Source organism: Pimephales promelas, chromosome 4 (genome assembly GCF_988280905.1).
Source record: "Pimephales promelas chromosome 4, fPimPro1.hap1.1, whole genome shotgun sequence".
Lineage (NCBI taxonomy): Eukaryota > Metazoa > Chordata > Actinopteri > Cypriniformes > Leuciscidae > Pimephales > Pimephales promelas.
The window spans coordinates 35858081-35878230 of NC_142772.1; the positions used below are offsets into that span (position 1 = coordinate 35858081).

The 20150-nt window shown below is 37.2% G+C and overlaps 1 protein-coding gene across 28 annotated transcripts in view; it reads left to right on the forward strand.

The window, feature by feature from the left end:
* arvcfb (ARVCF delta catenin family member b) overlaps positions 1-20150 on the forward strand; it is a 188993-nt gene that overhangs the window by 120369 nt on the left and 48474 nt on the right. For all 28 annotated transcript variants that reach the window (XM_089130386.1, XM_039658982.2, XM_039658981.2 and 25 more), the window contains 2 exons: positions 1101-1720; positions 13676-14178. In XM_089130386.1, coding sequence (XP_088986512.1) covers positions 1101-1720; positions 13676-14178 — 1123 coding nt within the window. The remainder of the gene's footprint in view (positions 1-1100; positions 1721-13675; positions 14179-20150) is intronic.

Consider the following 20150-nt stretch of genomic DNA (forward strand, 5'->3'; position numbering starts at 1 on the left):
CCTCGAAATGTAGTAGTTTCACCATAAATGCATTTAATTCAATAAAATGTAGTAATCTCTCCATAAAGGTATTTAATTGTTTCATATTTTTACTTTAAGACATCTTAATATATGCATGGAATAATAACAGGACTGTTGGTCACTGGTCACGGTATTGCTGCATAACTTCTGATTTTGAAATAAAAATAGCCAGTGTTTGTGGTACAGCTCACGCACTGCAAACGCAGCATATGTGAAAGCACTTTAGCGCGTGCGGCTCCTGTACCGGATACGCACCGCAACACTCACCGCATACGCACTGCAAACGGAGTATGTGTGAAACGGGCGTTAGTCTCTTAGTTTAAAGGGATACTCCACTTTTTTTGGAAATAGGCTCATTTTACAACTCCCCCCAGAGTTAAACAGTTGAGTTTTACCGTTTTCGAATCCATTCAGCCAATTTTCTGATATTTAAAGGAATATCAGTAACCAGACAGTTTCTATGTAAGTCAATGAGACTAGAAACTGTTTGGTTACTGATATTCTTCTAAATATCACAAAATTGGCTGAATGGATTAGAAAATGGTAAAACTCAACTATTTAACTCTGGGGGCAGTTGTAAAATGAGCCTATTTCCAAAAAAAAAGTGGAGTATCCCTTTAACTAGTAAATAAAGCTGCTTCTAGAAAACCTTAACTGATAGCAACGTTTTCTTTATGGTGAGGAACTTTGTAACAACTACTGAGAATGTTGTTGAAATGTGTCCATATATTTTCAGTTCCAGCTGTTTCATTACTGATGAACACAAAGCATTTTAAGGGACTGGGAAAGATCTTCAGTCATTATACTGCTACTCATCCAGCTCACAGTGTGACACCCACTTCCCTGCTGATGTTAGACCACTAAGTCAATGTGCAACATTTCACTCATAAATGCCTGTGGTTGTTTTGGCTGCTATGATTTGAGCAATCTGACATAATGGCTTCATTCTAATATCACATATATGCCCTGCATAAGGCATTTAAGACAGGGAACGACTCACTAGACTCACTCTGCATAAAAAGCACAGACCTTCACTTCTGACACAAACTGATTCTGTTGCATTTTTTGCATCATCTTAGGTCACTAAGATGGTCAAGACAGTGACAACACGGACAGTTCGGCAGGTACCAATGGGTCCCGACGGTCTTCCTCTTCCAGAGGGCTCATCTCCACTGGGGAGCTACACCGACTCCATTGATCGGCGCTACATGAAGAACGGCGAGCGCTTCATCACACCCCAGGCCACTTCCACCCTCACACGCTCTTACAACAATTACAGCGACTCCTACAATGACACTCCAGACAGTCAGTATCGCCATTATGGCCTTCACGATGGATATGGAGACATGCCCGAGAACTACGGAAGTCTCTCACGTGGAGTCAACTACAGGCCCTATAGGCCGTACATGCCCACCGTTGGATACCGGCCGGAGAATAGCTACACTCTCCCCATCCGCAAGGAAGACTATGGCCATGTGGCCCAGCCTCAAGTCCCTATGGGAAGTAGCACCGTGGATCTTAATCGTTCTCAGCCTGAGCGCTTCCAACCTGAACCTTATGGGCTGGAAGACGACCGCCGCAGTCTCGGCCCAGATGACGAAGAGCCGTACGACCTAGAGCCTGATTATTCTACGGCTAACCGCCGCACGCTGCCCGGACGTACCATTCGAGAGCCGCTACGCAATGGCCCCCGTGTGAGGTAAGAATCATGCAGTTGATTTGGTTTGTTTGCTTGTGCTGTGGCTTTTTTGATGATTGTGAGCAGCTTTTAATGTGATTGCCTATTGAAGGGATTCAAATGCTCCGGCCCTTGAGAAGCACATAGATGCAGGTTTTTTTTTCACGTAATGGAAGGTTATTCATACTTTGCATGTGACGTCACAAGTGCTGGCTGGCGGGCAAGAGAGTCGGTCTCTAGCAACGAAACCCAGTAAACTAATCAAAGATCGTTGCCAGTTTTAATATACAAAAAGATGGTGTTTTGAGGTGTAAACGACACGCCAGATAGTAGTTGTGCGATTGAACGCACTATGTCAGTCGTGTAATCTTAACATAAATGTGCTTACATGTTCGCCAGTAGGTGGCGAGATCGTGTTCATCTGTATGTGATTTGATATGTTATGAGAAGATGAATGACACGTTACGGTTGTACTGCGTCTACTTAATTAGTTACTTTGCATGCATACTATAGTACACTTATTTCATTATAGCCTAACAGATTGCTAACAGGATTATACGCATTTCGCTGCTCTTGTCTGTTTTATGATGCTATGTGGAGTAGATAAGCAGGTAGGCTACAATGTTTGACATCCTGCTAGCCAAATATGATTTTATGTTTACATTTATTTCATAAATACATTTATTATTCTATCTGATACTGAAAATGGCACAAGTGGCATGAGACACTATCCTTAACTGGTACAGTAAGATACTGGATCGATGGATGGATGGAAGTGTTGAAACTAAATATTGCATACATTTCTTCATTGTCTTACTAGCAGTGATTGATTTCCCTAATGGTCGATTAATTCTTTTAAAAAGTTAAATCTATCTTCAGAGAGACAAAAAGGAAAGGATGATGTTATCTCAAACCTTTTTTTCCTTGTCATAATTCTCCAGTCAATATCAGCGTAGTACCAGTTTTGACGGGGAGCATGTGTTGCAGAAACACAGTTTCTTTTTAATTAGGGTACACAGACACGCACACACACAGTATGCCATCACTGTCACAAACTGCATACACAACTTTTTATGCACAACTGCATACACCACTTCCTGTTTTTCAGTCCATAAACTGTTTGTGTACATCCAGAATTATAGTATAATTGGCAGAGATGTCACCCTTCTTATTCCAACGCCTTGCATTTTGCATCCATCATTAGCATTTCCATAATAACAGATGTTGACAAAAATCACACTAATGAATGTGTAAAACAAATACGTTAATTAGAGCTTATTGCTTGCAGTTTGGAGTCGTGCAATTATAAAAAGCCAAAATTGCGACATTTAGCATAGAGATTGTTGAAAAATGTCATGTTTCCATGGATTAGGCCTTTTCCGTGCATTCCATTTGTTACCCAGATTAGAGGTCTCTTCTTTATCTCTCTTTCTCTATCTTGGTGGAGCTGTTGTTGTCAGGGTGATTAATAGTCTCTGGTGAACACTGCCAGACAAAGGGGGTGTGTCGTCTCCAGCCATATCTCTAATGGTTCTGATCCTCCCTGCACCTGCCACCAATGCCACAGCAGATCAGCCATGGGTCATCATGCAGAAATCTCCCAGGAGACCACCAGGAACCACTTCCTCTATGTGCCCAAGCTGAAACGACATCAGTTTATATTGGCAGAAAGGGAAAAACATCCCAACCTTTATCTTGTGAAAAGAGAAAAGATTGGAATAGAGTTCTTATTTAGAATCAGTTGGCATAGTTTTAACACATGTATTCTTCCTCTGATGCAGGCGGAATACCATAGTAAAATTCTCAATTTTTCTCGGTGTGATCTGATTCCTGAAAAATGTATATCTTGCGAGAACATTCTTTTTAGTGAATCAAAGATATGCAGCAAAACCAATCAAATTCCCGAAAGAATTATTCTGATGAGTCGGTTCTTTCTAGTGAATTAAACACATATAGGTCAACTGATGTAGTCCAATACCTGAACAAATTATTCAAATGAGTCTGTTATATTAATGAATCAAACTCAAAGCTAAACCAGTGTTGTTTGATTCCCATACAAATGACTCGTTGTTTTTAGATTTTACCCTATTGTTTGGTATTATTTTGATAAATATTTACAACTTACTGATTTGCATACTGTATATCCCCTTTTGCAAGAATTGTTTATATTACTTTTTTTAAATGTATTATTGAAAGTATCTCATTATTCGTCGGTCGAATGGCATTTCCTTTTTTTTTTTAAAAAAATGTTTATTCCTAAAGGGGTCCTATTATGCCCTTTTACGAAGTCCCTTTATGCTTGATTGTTTAAAAAAGCATTCTTTTTCACATATTTTACATTATTACAGCTGCTCTCTCCCCAGTCTGGTCGAACGCGTGTGTTGTAGCCTATAATTAGTTCCATTTAACTGCTGCACCAGTCTTTTTTCCTTCCTTATCAAGGAATGACGACCCTGGATGTTTCTGTTTCGTTTTCCCTCACCTTTTTCGCAGTGTCTAGTATCGCCTCCATGCTTGTCTGACAGTGTCCCGTATTTTTAAAATTGATTGACAGGCCTGGCTTAATGACAATTCAAATACTTGCATGCCATGTAGTCAAACATCCATCCACATAATGGCGCACTAGTTCTTCTTGGCAAACGGAGGGGTTGGTTTATGTGGAGCGAGCAACTGAGTAAATAAATGCGGAGGCACCCGTGCTTATGCTTATAGCCCATTGCACGGAAAAGCGCTGATTCGCACTCTCACTTAAAAAAAGGTCAGAGAACGGTGTCATAGAATTGTTTTAAATACTGTCATTTTGTTAAATGCCCAACATTGTTTAAAATAATTTGGGTCTTCTCAGGTCCATTTGGAAAAGGCATATAAATTACCAGAGACCCAAGGCCACTAATACCGAACCCGACCCGTGTCCGAGACACTCGTAGGAGTTTTGGATCCGAACCCTCTCGGGTCGGACCTCTGGTTTTCGGATCCAAGTGGACCCGTGAAGACCTCTACTGTGGGGGCCATTTCAGTACAGTGAACTCTTTGTTACGCCAAATTCTGACTCTACCAACTGATTGTCTCTACATAAATCGAGACCCATCAGACCAGGCAACATTTTTCCAGTCTTCAACTGTCCAATTTTGGTGAGCTCTTTCAAATTGTAGCCTCTTTCTCGTATTTGTAGTGGAGATGAGTGGTACCCGGTGGGGTCTTCTGCTGTTTTAGCCCATCTGCCTCAAGGTTGTGTGTGTTGTGGCTTCACAAATGCTTTGCTGCATACCTCAGTTGTAACGAGTGGTTATTTCAGCCAAAGTTGCTCTTCTATCAGCTTGAAGCAGTCGGCCCATTCTCCTCTGACCTCATCAACAAGGCATTTTCACCCACTGGACTGCTGCATTCTGGATGTTTTTTTTCCCTTTTCACACCATTCTTTGTAAACCCTAGAAATGGTTGTGCATGAAAACTGAAACATGAAAACCCAGTAACTGAGCAGATTGTGAAATACTCAGACCGGCTCGTCTGGCACCAACAGCCATGCCACGCTCAAAATTGCTTAAATCACCTTTCTTTCCCATTCTGACATTCAGTTTGGAGTTCAGAAGTTTGTCTTGACCAGGACCACACCCCTAAATGCATTGAAGAAACTGCCATGTGACTGGTTGATTAGATAATTACATTAATAGGAAATTGAAGAGGTGTTCCTAATAATCCTTTAGGTGAGGATAGATAGATAGATAGATAGATAGATAGATAGATAGATAGATAGATAGATAGATAGATAGATAGATAGATAGATAGATAGATAGATAGATGAGTCTATTTTCTCATTTGTTGTTGGAACAGAATCCACAAATAATTATTAATCAATAAGTAATTGCTCATTATAATGAGTGATTATTCAAATGAGTGATATCTCAGTACCATGAGACTCTTACAAATATGCTAATATTTTCCCCTCTCTCTATTTGGAGGCAAAAGCATTTATCCAAATAATCTAAAAATAAATAATTCAGAGAAAAGGCATGGCAGGAGAACAAAATGGATGTAGTAATGGGCACATAACTATGTGGTTTATGCTGGCAAAAAATCACACTCGCATTTTTGGAACATGAAGGGAGGTATAGTAGCTCCTGTAATAACTTCAGAGCATCACATCTAGTGAAAGACCATCATGTATAGTCAAAGTGCTTTTCATGTGTTATCAATACACTCCTACATACAATGGTGGCAATTTAAATGCAAATCTTGACATTCCCATCTCCCAGTCATCAGGATTTAGCATTCATCTGAACTAAATAATTTCAATTGGCAAAGCCGTCAGTGTGTGTGTTTGTGTGTGTGTGTGTGTCTCTCTCTCTCTCTCTCTCTCTCTCTCTCTCTCTCTCTCTCTCTCTCTCTCTCTCTCTCTCTCTCTCTCTCTCTCTCTCTCTGTGTGTGTGTGTGTGTGAGATAGAGAGAGAGCGAGAGAAGGAAAGAGATGAAACTACCTGTATAATGGCAATGTTAATGATGAATAATTTTGAGCCCGCTCATTGTCTCACAGTGATCCTTTCTTCTGGTCATATCAATTTTCAATCTGCACCTGACACCACTGCGGCATATTTTTAATGAGTTCTGGCAGAGCTTTTTGTCCCCAAAAAAATTTTGGACTGAAATTCATTATTTATTCACCATGATGTTCCAAACCTTAATCTTATTTTGTGGATCAATAATTTGAAAATGTGTCTCACAAAAAAAAATAACAACCAGGTTTGGAACATCATGATGATAAGTAGGTAATTATTCATGAACACGATTCAAGGCCCTGATATACTTACGGCAATGTTCTTGTTTGTTCTTCACTTGAAGTAAAAAGAACGAAGTCAAAAATACTTTTTCAGTGTTATACTCTTAACAAACATCCTGACGTTGTCCATGCTGCTGAGAGTGACGTTTTGATGTATATGTAAAAATGTGCTTTACATTTTCCTTTCAACAAAATAAACAAACAAAAATTACAGTGGTGAGAAAACAGCAGTTAAGAAAACATCAGATCAAAGCAATGTGGAAATGTTTCCATCAGCTCTGCAATTCACCAGCATCTTGTCGACAGATGAGGTAATAAAAATTAAACTGTTATGGTAGTTTAATTATATATATATATAGTATACTTGAGATTTTAGTTTGAATTAACTCCTTTTCTTTGGATGACACATTGACAGTACAGTACAGAATAGCCCTTTCAGAATGATCCTGTACTTTGTATAAAGCATTAATTTCATTTGTGTTATTGAACAGAAGAGAGGCTTTCGGGAACGGGCGTAAAAGTCACATCCCTTTGATTTTCCTGGCAAAATGTCCCGAGTTATTACATGAAAATTCTTACATATAGCTATTTTTACATATATTCTATTTTTAGTCCAGTCCTTAGCTTGACCAGCCTGGATGCCAGTCCGAACCTTGCCCACAAAAGTTTTAGGACGCAATGAAAAGCCTGTGGTCGTTGTGGTTTCTCCTTTGGTCGCACTCATGAAGGACCAAGTAAAAGAAGCAACACTCATGATTTTACTACTTCTTCCAGATTTCTGTTGACAAATTTTGCGTAGCTCATAAAAAAAACAAAAAAACACTGCGTTGCTCTGATTGGTTGTAAGTCTATCCAATGGAGTGCAGATTTGTTGTTTTTTTCTGGTTCGGTTTAGCCCGACTGGTGGATGTGAGAAACATCTCAGGCCCAGTCAAACAGCTCTCTACTGTTTCTAGAATGCCTTGGAAAGACTTAAGTATAAGTTGTTTTCCGTGTGTGAATTACGAGATGAGATTACTCCCGGCATCAAAAACATAGCAATAAGGGTTGGAAGAGATGCTGCCAGTAACTCACTCTGTAAATCGTATGATGTACTTGGTCATACACAACATCAAACATGAGTCATGCTGGTCAAGCCTGTGAGCCATTTCTATATTAGTTGTTCTGGTTAATTATTTGCATCAGCACTGCAGGAGTCTTGTTGGGAAGAACTGTTTTAACTCAAGTAGAAACAATGTACAGAATCTAGAGCTGAGTGCCAGCCGTGTTAATGTTGGTTTGCTCCCAATAGGATTACGTCAGTTAATGATTGTTTCATCATTCTGAAACTGAATGGCACGTGGATGGCTTTTCCAAAGCAATAAAATTCCAAATGTATCACATGGTCAGTAACCACTCTCTTAATTTGCATGAAATCTATTCATATGTTACAATAATAAAACAAATGGTGCTGGTAATGAATACTGACCAGGTCTGCACATTGCAGCAGATGTTGCAAACTGATACTAAATTGAGAATTATGTCAAAATCCAGAAAGTCATTTCACTCAGTGGCCACCTTGGAGATCCCACATGACCATTGCAATTTCTCCCATTAACTTTTCCACAAGTGGCTTACTCCTCCTCACACTGTCTCTGATTATATTTGACTAAACATATAGAACTGTATTCTCTAAAAATAAAAAATTGACTTGATTAAATTAAGGAAAACATTTCCACATGATTGGATTAAGCAGTTTAAATAACCAACAATTAATTTAAATGAAATGCCATCGTGTTGTACAAACTTCCCTATTAAAAAAATCCCATTAGATACAATGAAAGTGAAAAACACGCATACATTTGATTATGGCAATTGGCCAATAAAAAATATTTCTGTTATCTAAATGCAAATTAAGTAAATTCCAATTTTTCAGATATAAACATATTGCATGCAACCATAGTTCCAGTCTTCGGTCTCACATGATCCTTCAGAAATCATGCTGATTTGGTGCTCAAAAAAACATTTTTGGGCTGGTTAGTATTTTTGTGGAAAATGTGATATATTTTTTCCACCATTCTTTGATGAATATAAAGTAGGGCTGTGCAAAAGTTAATTGCGATTAATCGCATCCAAAATAAAAGTCTGTGTTTACATAATATATTTGTGTGTGCTGTATATAATTATTTTGTATATATAAATACACACACATGCTTGTATATATTTAATTTAAAATGTGTTATTCATATATAAAATATTTATATTTATATAATATAGATTATGTATTTATAAATATATACAGAATTTAAGCGCAAATAATTCTTAAAAATATACATGCATGCATAGGTATTTATGTATACAAAATAATTATATACAGCGCACACAAATATATTATGTAAACACAGACTTTTATTTTGGATGCGATTAATCGCAATTAACTTTTGCACAGCCCTAATATAAAGTAAAAAAAAAAAAAAAAAGAACAGCATTTCTTTGAAATAGAAATGATTTGTATATCTTTACTTTTGATGCATTAATGCATCCTTACTGAATAAAAGATTTAAATTCTTTCAAAAACATTGCAAATTCTATTATAATTGTCGCTTGGAGGAGATATCTCGCCTGACAACATGTTTTACACCTACCTTTTCATTATCAGTGTGTTCCTTTGTGCTTAAATCTCTTCCTTTAGGTGCAATCAGATGACATGTTTCTTATGCACAGTTAATGTCCCGTTTCATGGCCATCTCTTTAAGATGTCAGATGTATGAACTGTTCATTTAAAGCTCTGCCATGTAACAGCTTGCTGAGACTTCCTCACTCTGTCTGTAATATGCCCCCAAATCACCTCCAAAGTTGCAGTACATAATTAACATAAAACTCTCATTAAAAGTGCATCCCGCACAACCGCCAACATTCTCAGCTGTGGCCCACTTTGTCAAGTCACACATCAAAGACTTTGTTCAAACTCTGCGTAAATCCGATTTGTTTTTCAAATCCAGTGTTTAGCACTGACTTTCTGCACTGTCGTTTTCTAAGTGATGAAGTCTGATCCATTTGTTCAGAGATATATATATAGATGAATTTGCAATGTGCTGTTCAGACTATAAACAAAGCCAAAGATTAAGATCTAACAAACATTTCCTCTGTGGTTTCATGAATGCTGTCAGATTATAGTGATGTCTCTATATTTGCACATATGGTCCTTAGTGCTTTGAATTTCTGGTTCACCTTGTTTTTCCCACCTACAATGGGATGAGATGGGAACAGAAAATAAGCAAGAAATGGAGTAAGATAAAGAGTGATGGTGAGTAAGTGTCACAGGGGTTTAATATTTCTATGCCAATTTAGGAGTGGCACCACAGGGACATCTCTGTTTTGGTCACACTGATAATGAAGCATACTGAGACTCCTATCTGAGATTGATGTAACCTCCCTGTTGTGTACAGCACAGCCCCAGACATGTTATTTCCAACTTCTACTCTGTAGAGGAAATTAACTGTTAGAGGAAAATATCATGGCTCATGTAAGCCTCCAGCCACCAGCTTTCTGAACATAGCTGTAAAATAGAAATAATGTTTATGTTAATAAAAGTTATTGTACATTGATGAAATAATATGGGTAAGTTCTTATTGAATAACAAACAAAATTGGTTTCCAATTTATTCATTGTTTGAATTTGTTGGATGTGTAACAGGTTATTGATATATGCAGCCTCAAGCCTATAGCACAACACTTTAGACTGAGAAATGGGATTATAGTGCAAAAAAATACCAAGCTTATATGTCTTATGTTTTTTAATAGTTGACCTCAAATAATAACATTTAATAGTGAGTATAAAGAAATATTGAAAATACATAATAGACATGCCTTATGTCTTTATAGTTTTAAAAATCTAGTTGACCTCAACTAATAATATTTAGCAATAATAATATTATTATATAATTGACCATATAGTAAGATTTCGATATTGACTTAGGAATCGGTTGAAAGCTATCAATTTTAACATTTATTATTGGCTTTAAAAATAACAACTTTTAATTTAAGTGAAGAACTGTGTTGCAGACAATGGATGACAGTGAGTTCATAAGACGCTATACTGTAGATTGACACCCGGTCCGGATTTTCCTTTAAGGATGGCCTTGTGTTCATCCTACTAACTGGGCTAACAGTAAACACTGTTCCTCTGTCCAGTCTGGCTTTCTCGTCCTTCTTGGTTTTGATTCCATGTTTCTTACATTAAAAACTAACATTCAAACCACCACTTAAATAGACATGTCAGAAATCAGTGCAGTTGGAAAAAGTGGAACATTTATCATTCTAAGCCAATCAAATACCTTATAGAAAATTAACAGCATGGGAAATAAAAAAAGGATTTATATACACACATATAATGTGTGTGTGTGAGAGAGAGAGAGAACAGTGAAACAGGAAAAAAGCCCTATACTTAAAATCACTCTTTTTTCCTTCTTGGACAACCAACCAATCACAGTCTTCAAAAAATTGTTTCATACATAGCAATGGGGTCAACTCTGCCTCCTCACTAAGTTTTTGTCTTTTCCTTACTCAGAGTTGCTCTCAGATTGGTCCTGAGTTGCCTTTAAGCTGAGACTCCTGCATTAAAAATTTAAGCTAAATTAAGAGTTTCCTGAGAGGATTCATAGAATCCTTATGAATACAGGCCCAGATTTTTACCTGCCTTGTCAAAATTCAGAATTTTTTGTTTTTGTTGTTCTTGACCCATGTAAACTTGTAAACAGTGATTTAAGATTTTTAGGTAGGTCTAACAGGTCGGATATACAGAATTGAATAAAGTAATCAAACACTTCATAGTCTAAATTCCATTGCCAACTGAGCTTTATGTGCCGTCGCTTGGTTTTGGTCAGTCACTTTGGTGTTGCTTTCTCTCACACCCGTGCTTTCACCGTGAGAGAAAGAGAGAGCACATTCATGGCTTGTTGACTGAATTGTCACTGTCCAAATCAGTGCTGTGTCGCCATGAAGTTTATAATTTGCACACTTTTTTTAGCCTTGCCAATTTAAACATTCAAGCGAAATATTTGAAAGGTAGTAACACATGCTGTGTGAGAAGTTTTGTGTGCGCAAACTGCACATCCGAAGCTGGCGACCAGAAAACCGCATCTGACAGCGTGTGAATAATGAATTAATCTCCCTTTCAAGTCTTGCACTTGAATGGACAATTTAACACAAAATTATGTCAAAATGTCTGTCTTGGCATATATAGTCTCCTAGTAAACATAGTCTGTTATGTCTTATAGTGTATATATAGTAGCTATATAGTGAATGTAGCAAGTTTAGAAAGAAAACACGTGTACACACTATCAGTTTATTGGATCTGTGCATTGTCTTAAAGTGACAGCAACATAATATTCCTGCTGCATTTAATGTTAATCAAACAACAGACTCACTGCAAAAAAGTCACTCAATGCCCTTGACTAAATTACTTTTGTAACTTTAATAAAGATTAATCTATATTTAATGTATACAGTAAAGATATGCAGTGTTATTTTATATTTGATGAGCCTACTTTATTCCATTTCTTTACCTGATCTACAGAAATGCACACTGATTATTTCATTTCCTATTCCCACATTTGGATTGCTTGTTGATGACTAAAGATGAGGCTCTCAAAAAAGTCCAGAGCAGTGGGAGCGCTGCTGTATTACACTGTTCTTTTTATTAATTCTAATTCTAGGAAAGCTATCTAGCTCCCTATACATCTCTCTCTCTCTCTCTCTCTCTCTCTCTCTCTCTCTCTCTCTCTCTCTCTCTCTCTCTCTCTCTCTCTCTCTCTCTCTCTCTCTCTCTCTCTCTCTCTCTCTCTCTCTCTCTCTCTCTCTCCCTCTCTCTTTGGACAAGCTAAAAGAGCTATTTATATCTCAAGAAAAAAGATGTTAGAAGGTATAGTAGGGCAAAAAGTTGAGATGGTTTTTAAAAATTTGGTGAAAAGTCGGGTTCTGATTGATTTTAAGTTTTATAAGTTGGTTAATGATTATGAAGGTTTTTTGCAAAGATGGGGATATAATGAAGGTAATGGTGGTTTTTGCTTTAGTATTGGAATAAGTATTTTGGAGTGGAAGAAAGAATGATTTGTGACAGAAATGTAATTATTAATATCAATATAAAAGTTATGATATGAAGTTCTGAGGATCAAATAAAGTTGTTGTGAAAAAAAATCTCTCTCTCTTTCTCTCTCTCTTGCTCTCTCTCGCTATCTCTCGCTCTCTCTCGCTTTGTTTCCAGTCTGTTCTATATTTGCTCTGGGTCCTGCAGGCTCTCTGTTTTCCCTCATGCTGTATCCCATCCATCAGTATTTAAAGAAAGAGAACATCACTGTGTCCTGACAGATATAATTATTAAGAAAATAGCAGCAGTTTTTCTTATTGACGAGTGCTGTGGATTCTTTAACACCATGGTAAATATCAAATTTTTCTCTGTCTTTCTTAAGCTGGGGACACACTATAAGGGTGATTATGAATGTAATTTGATACTTAAGACTGATTATGCCCAAATGCATTGAGTTAATTGTGTCCCGGCATTTGTCTTTTTACCAACATCCTTCATATTCTGCACATCTTATTGTTCCACATCAGGATCTCACAGTTGGCAAATGACACTCTATATAAGTTGTGAGATTAACAATTTATATGATTATATATAAATTTATATGATTATATATAAATGTATATGATTATATAACAATTTATATGCCTTAAATTGATTAAATGTAAAAGTAGCAGAAAAATGTGTCACAATTTCCACAAAAAAATTTAATAGCACAACCGTTTTAAGAAAAAAAGAAGAAAAAAGTTTTCACATGCTTTTTTCAGTGCTGAAATCTCAGGCTTGGATCAAACCGAACATGTTTTTGCGGTGTTCACAGATTGGTGGAATATAAAAAAAGCAAAAGTCTAGGGATCCGTTTTTTAAACGGTGAATTTCTTGAGGTGTCATGAGCAAGTTGCTGCAAAAGATGCGGGGTGAGCGCAATGATGTCCATCTAGTGCATTTAAATTGAAAAACAATGGAAAAGTAGTACAGTAGAATGAAAACACATTCTGTGTAAACAGCCCTTACACTACATAATTTAACATTCAGAGTTTCCCACTCTTTTCACTTTTTTTTTTTTTGGCTGGTGTTAGTCCCATTCGTTGACTGATAAATCACTTTAAAATCTCTCTCTCTTTCTCTTCTTCATCACAGAGGCTACGAGGACCCCATTGAGGCTGAATTAATCGACGAAAGACACCCCTACATCCATGGCATGTATCCGGCACCTCTTGCCCAACCCGAGAGGGGCAGCATGGCCAGTCTTGACCGCATGGGGGGCCGTCGCTCCCCTTCGATTGACAGCATCCGCAAAGATCCACGCTGGAGGGACCCCGACTTGCCTGAGGTCATCGCCATGCTAGGTCACCCCATCGATCCGGTCAAGTCCAACGCCGCCGCCTACCTGCAGCATCTCTGCTATGAGAACGACAAAATAAAGAAGGATGTCAGGCAGCTGAAGGGGATCCCAGTGCTGGTGAGCTTGCTGGACCACCCTAAAGCTGAAGTTCACCGCAAGGCCTGTGGAGCTCTGAGAAACATCTCCTATGGCAAGGACCACGATAACAAGGTAGCCATCAAGAGCTGTGATGGGATTCCTGCTCTCATCCGCCTGCTGAGGAAAACCAATGACATGGAAGTTCGGGAACTCATCACAGGTACGATATGATAATCTTCAGCTGCGCCATTACATACTGGAATTTAGCACTGTGACCATAAAAAAATATATTGTAAAATTGGTTGTATAGGGGCGTTGTGCACCTCATTTTGTAGTTTTCTTTGTGGGTCATAATTTTTGGTGTTATTAATAAGACATGACCGAAGAAAATTAAAAGTACAGTAGTAGTTCAAGAAGTGTAAGACGTGTCTGTCTGGTAGAATAGTTTATGTTTGGAGTTGATTGAACTGACTAAGACATGTGAATGACTTCTGCCACAGCATTTTGTGCAAACTTTTACAGTAACTGTTGAAGATAGCTGCATTTATTTGACCAAAAATACAGTAAAACAGTAATATTGCACTGAAAAAAATAATATGCTTTATCTAATCAGTAAAATTGTGGCAACATATTACAAGCAATATTATTAATTAAATATTACAAATTCGAATTAATTAGAATGGTAATTTGATTAACTATTACTCAATTCTAATTTGTTCAATTTAATAAATAATATTGCTTGTAATCTGTTGCCACGATTTTATTGATTAGATAAAGCATATTCATTTTTACAGTGTGTGAAATATTTTTTAATACCACAAAATAAGTCATTAGTGTTACATGATCCATCAGAAATCATTCTAATATGCTGATATGCTGCTCAAATAACATTTATTATCAGTGTATAAAAAGTTTAGACTGCTTAATGTTTTTGGGGAAACCTTAAAAAAAAAAAACATGATTCTTTGATTAATGGAAAGCTCCAAAAAACAGAATTTATTCGAAACCAAGTTTGTGTAAGAGTGTAAAAGTTTCTGTCAGTTTTAATCATTTAATCGGTACAAATTGTCCTTTCTGACCACTATAATCTAAAATTTGAGGAGGGAATGTTTATGGTGGAGAATGTGCAACCCTAACTCTTACGAAATTCAATTCCAGATAAATCAGGCTTTACCCTGTGTGACTGCCTGACCAATAAAAGTAATATTCAGGCCAATGACAAAAATAACCTTTCATCTTTTTAGCTTGTTCGTCCTAAATCATCTATGATTCATTCATTTGTATTTTTCTCATTTCAACTTGTCATGCTTGGCAAATATCCTTCTAATACTTCCCACAGGCCTCTCGCCAAGTTTTCACATTTAAATACCAAATGAGTCGAGACTGATGGCTGAATCCAGGTCAGTCTTTCAGCGGGACTGTAGAGCAGGGTCTTGCAGGTCACTGTAAGAACACTGTGGTTTATGTGTCTCCTTCTGGGACTTTAATCCCATGACCTGACATACATTTACTATATCATGGAGAACGCAAAAGAGATTCGGCTTCAGAACAAACACACAAAAAACACAGTGGCCAAAGAAGCGTGTTTGCATGCATACACAAGATATTTTATTACTGAAAGAGGGAATTCGTGTCACTGACAAAGTGAGTGATTTACAAAATCTTAAGTAAAAAAAAGTATTAAAAAAAATTTGGATGAAATGGTTACACCATTCAAAAGTTTGTTTCACGTTTTTGTTTTGTTTCAAGTCTCTTCTGCTCACCAAGACTGCATTTATTTGATAAAAAATAAATAGGACTATTGTGAAAAATGTAAGAATATATTTAAACATTTTTTATATATTTTAAAATATTTTTTTTTCATATGATGGCAAAACTTTTTATTTTATGATAAAAAAAAATCTGGATTCTTTGATGTACAGAAAGTTCAGAAGAACAGCATTTATTTGAAATTGAAATTAATTATAAATTTATGTACGGTTAGCTTTGATCAATCAAATGCATCCTTGTGGAATAAAAAAATAATACATTTCTTTAAAAATAATAATAATAATAAATAAAATTTGAACGGTGTGGTGTAATATACTTTTAAAAATGCAGATTTTTCCTCTACTAGGGTTGGTGAATCTACTGAAAAAGAAAGCCTTTCTCCTAATGACTTTGATGGTTCTCCAGACCAGACATTCAGCGTTTTCACAGACCACAGAAAAAAAGTTTGTGGTGTGTGAAATACCTAAGTGAATCCTTTTATTGGGGAGTGTGAAACTGACGTATAAAGGCTCTGCAGCCTCAATGATTATCTATACAGCACAATGTTGCTTTCAGTCTTTCAGTTAAAAATAGCTTCTCTTCGACAGGATGGAGGGAATTTAGTGTGTCAGTTCCAAACCGAGCCCTTGAGAGCCGTATGGTTTATCTGCAAAGGCCCCTATGAAAACACTGCTCTCACAATGGTCTTTCACCAGCCTGGAAAACCAGGAATGTTTTTCTACAATTAAAAATAATTGCAGGACTTTAAAAATAGGTTCACCGTGTACTCTTGAATGTCATGGTTAGTACCCCTGTATCGTCAGCAGCACCATTTGCACCCTCATCCAAGAACCTCATTCTGTGGATATTGCTACTATTTTTTTCTTTCTGCTTAGAATTTTTCATTACCTTTTCCACTTTTCAGCATTATTTTTAATTAAATCGTCCGTTTTAATTTGGTGACCCTGTGTCAAAATGTTCTTCGTGTGCTTTGAATATTAGCAGCTCATATTAATATTTTTATATTAAGGTGGTCAAGGCTGATACAACTTCAAAGCAACATAGCTCTCTGTCTTAAATGTTAAAACTTGTTTTCTGAACTAATTTATCATTTAATTACAACTGAACAGCTATAGCAGTGTGTTTATACCATTGGCTGTGAAGCATTACTTCCTTACTGCGTTTTGTATCTGACACAACTCTCCAACTTGCTCTAATTCTCTATTTCTCTTTATTTTATCTCTCTTTTGCTCTGACTGCTGGCAGTATCTAGCTGAAACAGATTTAGTTCCTCATTCCTTAATCCATTTTTACGTTCAGCGACTAGTTTCATCATTATGCCAGTAGGTGGCGACAAGTGACTACCTTTATGAAGGAGTCAGCGAGTCATTCTCATTCGATTTGTTCGAAACTTTCACACAAATTTGTCACTTGATAGAACATGAACAGGTTGTGTGGTGCATTCTTATCCTCGAAAAACGTACACAAAACCGTGGAAGGCAAAATAAAATATCATATAAATTACATTAAATAGGGCCATTTAGAAATCAAGAATAATAACTAAATGATTGATTTTGATGACTTTTGTACTATAAACCAATTTGGTGCTGTGTTGTATCTCACAGCTGGAATTATTCCTTGTTCATGTTCAATACTGTTGAACATGAACAAGGTCTATTTGAATCACCTAATGATATGTATGGACATTAGAAAAGGCCACTAAACATAGCTTACAAAATGAAAAATTGTTCATAAATTCCAGAAGTCCAGAGTATGGTGGCATTTCTGAGATGATTACCTCGTTTACCCTTCTTCCTGTTTCTTTCCCTCTGACTCGGATGTCCAATCAGTGTATGATGAATGGCAGGGGGCAGGATGCGACTGTAATAGCCCTAAGTGAATGGCCTGTTAGAACAGCATGTCTGCTGCTCCCAGGAAATTGAATTAGCTGGGAGTCTCCAATGACAAGCAGGAAGGAGTAAACTCAATCAGGCTGCACCTCTTGCAAGGTTCAGCTTCCCTTATGTGGGTTTCATTGGCTCCTTTTGTATTAGATTTGTGGGATATCCAGGAACCTGCAAAAAAGATGGCAGGGGCACCAAACAGATACAACACCAGATTTTTACCACTATATGTGGTGTATGTATGTGTGTGTGTTTGAACAATTAGTATTAATATATTATTATTTTGTATAAATAAACAGATGAACCAAAATATTATGACCACCTGCCTAATTATATGCTGTTGGTCCTCCACGTGAAACCAGCACTGACCCACCAAGGCATAGACTCTACAAGACCCGTGAAGATGCCCTGTGGTATCTGGCACCAAGACGTCCAAATTCTGTAGGTTGCGAGGTGGATCCGCTGTGGATCGAACTTATTGGTCCAGAATATCCCATAGATGTTCAATTAGATTGAGACCTGTGGAATTTGGAGGGCAGGGCAACACCTTCCACTCTTCGTCATGTTCCAACCATTCCAGATTCAGATCTTTAATCTTCCAATTTCTCCTGCATACAACATGTTGATTACGAGAACTGATTTTTTTTTGCTCTCCATTTAATCTAGTACCCAGACCTTAATATGTGGCCTTGGTAGGAGATGTTCAGTGATATTTGCTTCACCTGTGACTAGTCATAATGTTTTGGCTCATCATTATATGTCCCTCTTTTGTTTTCAGTCTAGGAGATTTAAATTTCATGTTAATGTTATATATTAATATTTTATTTAAATATCTATAGATTGTGTTACAAAAGTTCACAAGTTCACAAAGAACAAAGGTTCATGTATTTCAGTAATTCAAATTAAAAGGTGAAACTAATATATTTATTATAAATAACTACACTCCCCTAAAGGATTATTAGGAACACCTGTTCCATTTCTCAGTAATGCAATTATCTAATCAACCAGTCACATGGCAGTTGCATCAATGCATTTAGGGGTTTGGTCCTGGTGAAGACAATCTCCTGAACTCCAAACTGAATGTCAGAATGGGAAAGAAAGGTGATTTAAGCTATTTTAAAGTGGCATGGTTGTTGATGCCAGACGAGCCGGTCTTAGTATTTCACAATCTGCTCAGCTACTGGTATTTTCATGCACAAAGAATGGTGTGAAAGCAACTGATTCAAGCTGATAGAAGAGCAACTTTGACTGAAATAACCACTCGTTACAACTGAGGTATGCAGCAAAGCATTTGTGAAGCCACAACACACACAACCTTGAGGCAGATGGGCTACAACAGCAGAAGACCCCACCGGGTACCACTCATCTCCACTACAAATAGAAGAAAATGGCTACAATTTGAAAGAGCTCACCAAAATTGGACAGTTGAAGACTGGAAAAATGTTGCCTGGTCTGATGAGTCTCGATTTCTGTTGAGACATTCAGATAGTAGAGTCAGAATTTGGCGCAAACAGAATGAGAAAATGGATCCATCATGCCTTGTTACAACTGTGCAGGCTGGTGGTGTTGGTGTAATGGTGTGGGGGATGTTTAATTGGCACACTTTAGGCCCCTTAGTGCCAATTGAGCATCCTTTAAATGCCACGGCCTACCTGAGCATTTGTTTCTGACCATGTCCATCCCTTTATGGCCACCATGTACCCATCCTTTGATGGCTACTTCCAGCAGGATAATGCACCATGTCACAAAGCTCGAATCATTTCCAATTGGTTTCTTGAATATGACAATGAGTTCACTGTACTAAAATGGCCCCCACAGTCACCAGATCTCAACCCAATAGAGCGTCTTTGGGATGTGTTGGAACAAATCTCCATCAACTGCAAGATGCTATCCTATCAATATGGGCCAGCATTTCGAAAGAATGCTTTCAGCACCTTGTTGAATCAATGCCACGTAGAATTAAGACAGTCCTGAAGGCAAAAGGGGGCAAACACAGTATTAGTATGGTGTTCCTAAAAATCCTTTGCGTGAGTGTATATTACATAATGCATGATTATAGATTTCATAGGGCCGACATTTCTTTATTTAATTTTCTGATGGATTGAATTTGGGGTTTCAATCATCAAAATTATGACTTATACTCTCATAACTTTGCACAATGTTCTAATTTTTTCTACTTTACCTAACTGATAATACATCAACATCAAATAATGAGTCGTGAGTCGTTGGCTCTAATTTTGCAGGAAATTTATTTTACCAAACATGCAGTAAAAACAGTAATATTGTGAAATGTTATTACAGTTTAAAATGACTGTTTTGTTCATGCATTTTAAAAGGTAATTTATTCTTTTTCCTGTAAGTAATTTCTTAATTTCTTAAAAGTCATTGCTGACTGTGTCTGTGTAGACGATTGTAAACACTAGTTAAAAAGGCATTTGACTGCTCCAGCTTGCTCCTGTTGTCTGCCTCCTATTAAAGCCAATGGAGTGAAGTTAATCAGCATGTGCTATGTATAGTCTCCACTGACTACAAGCCTATC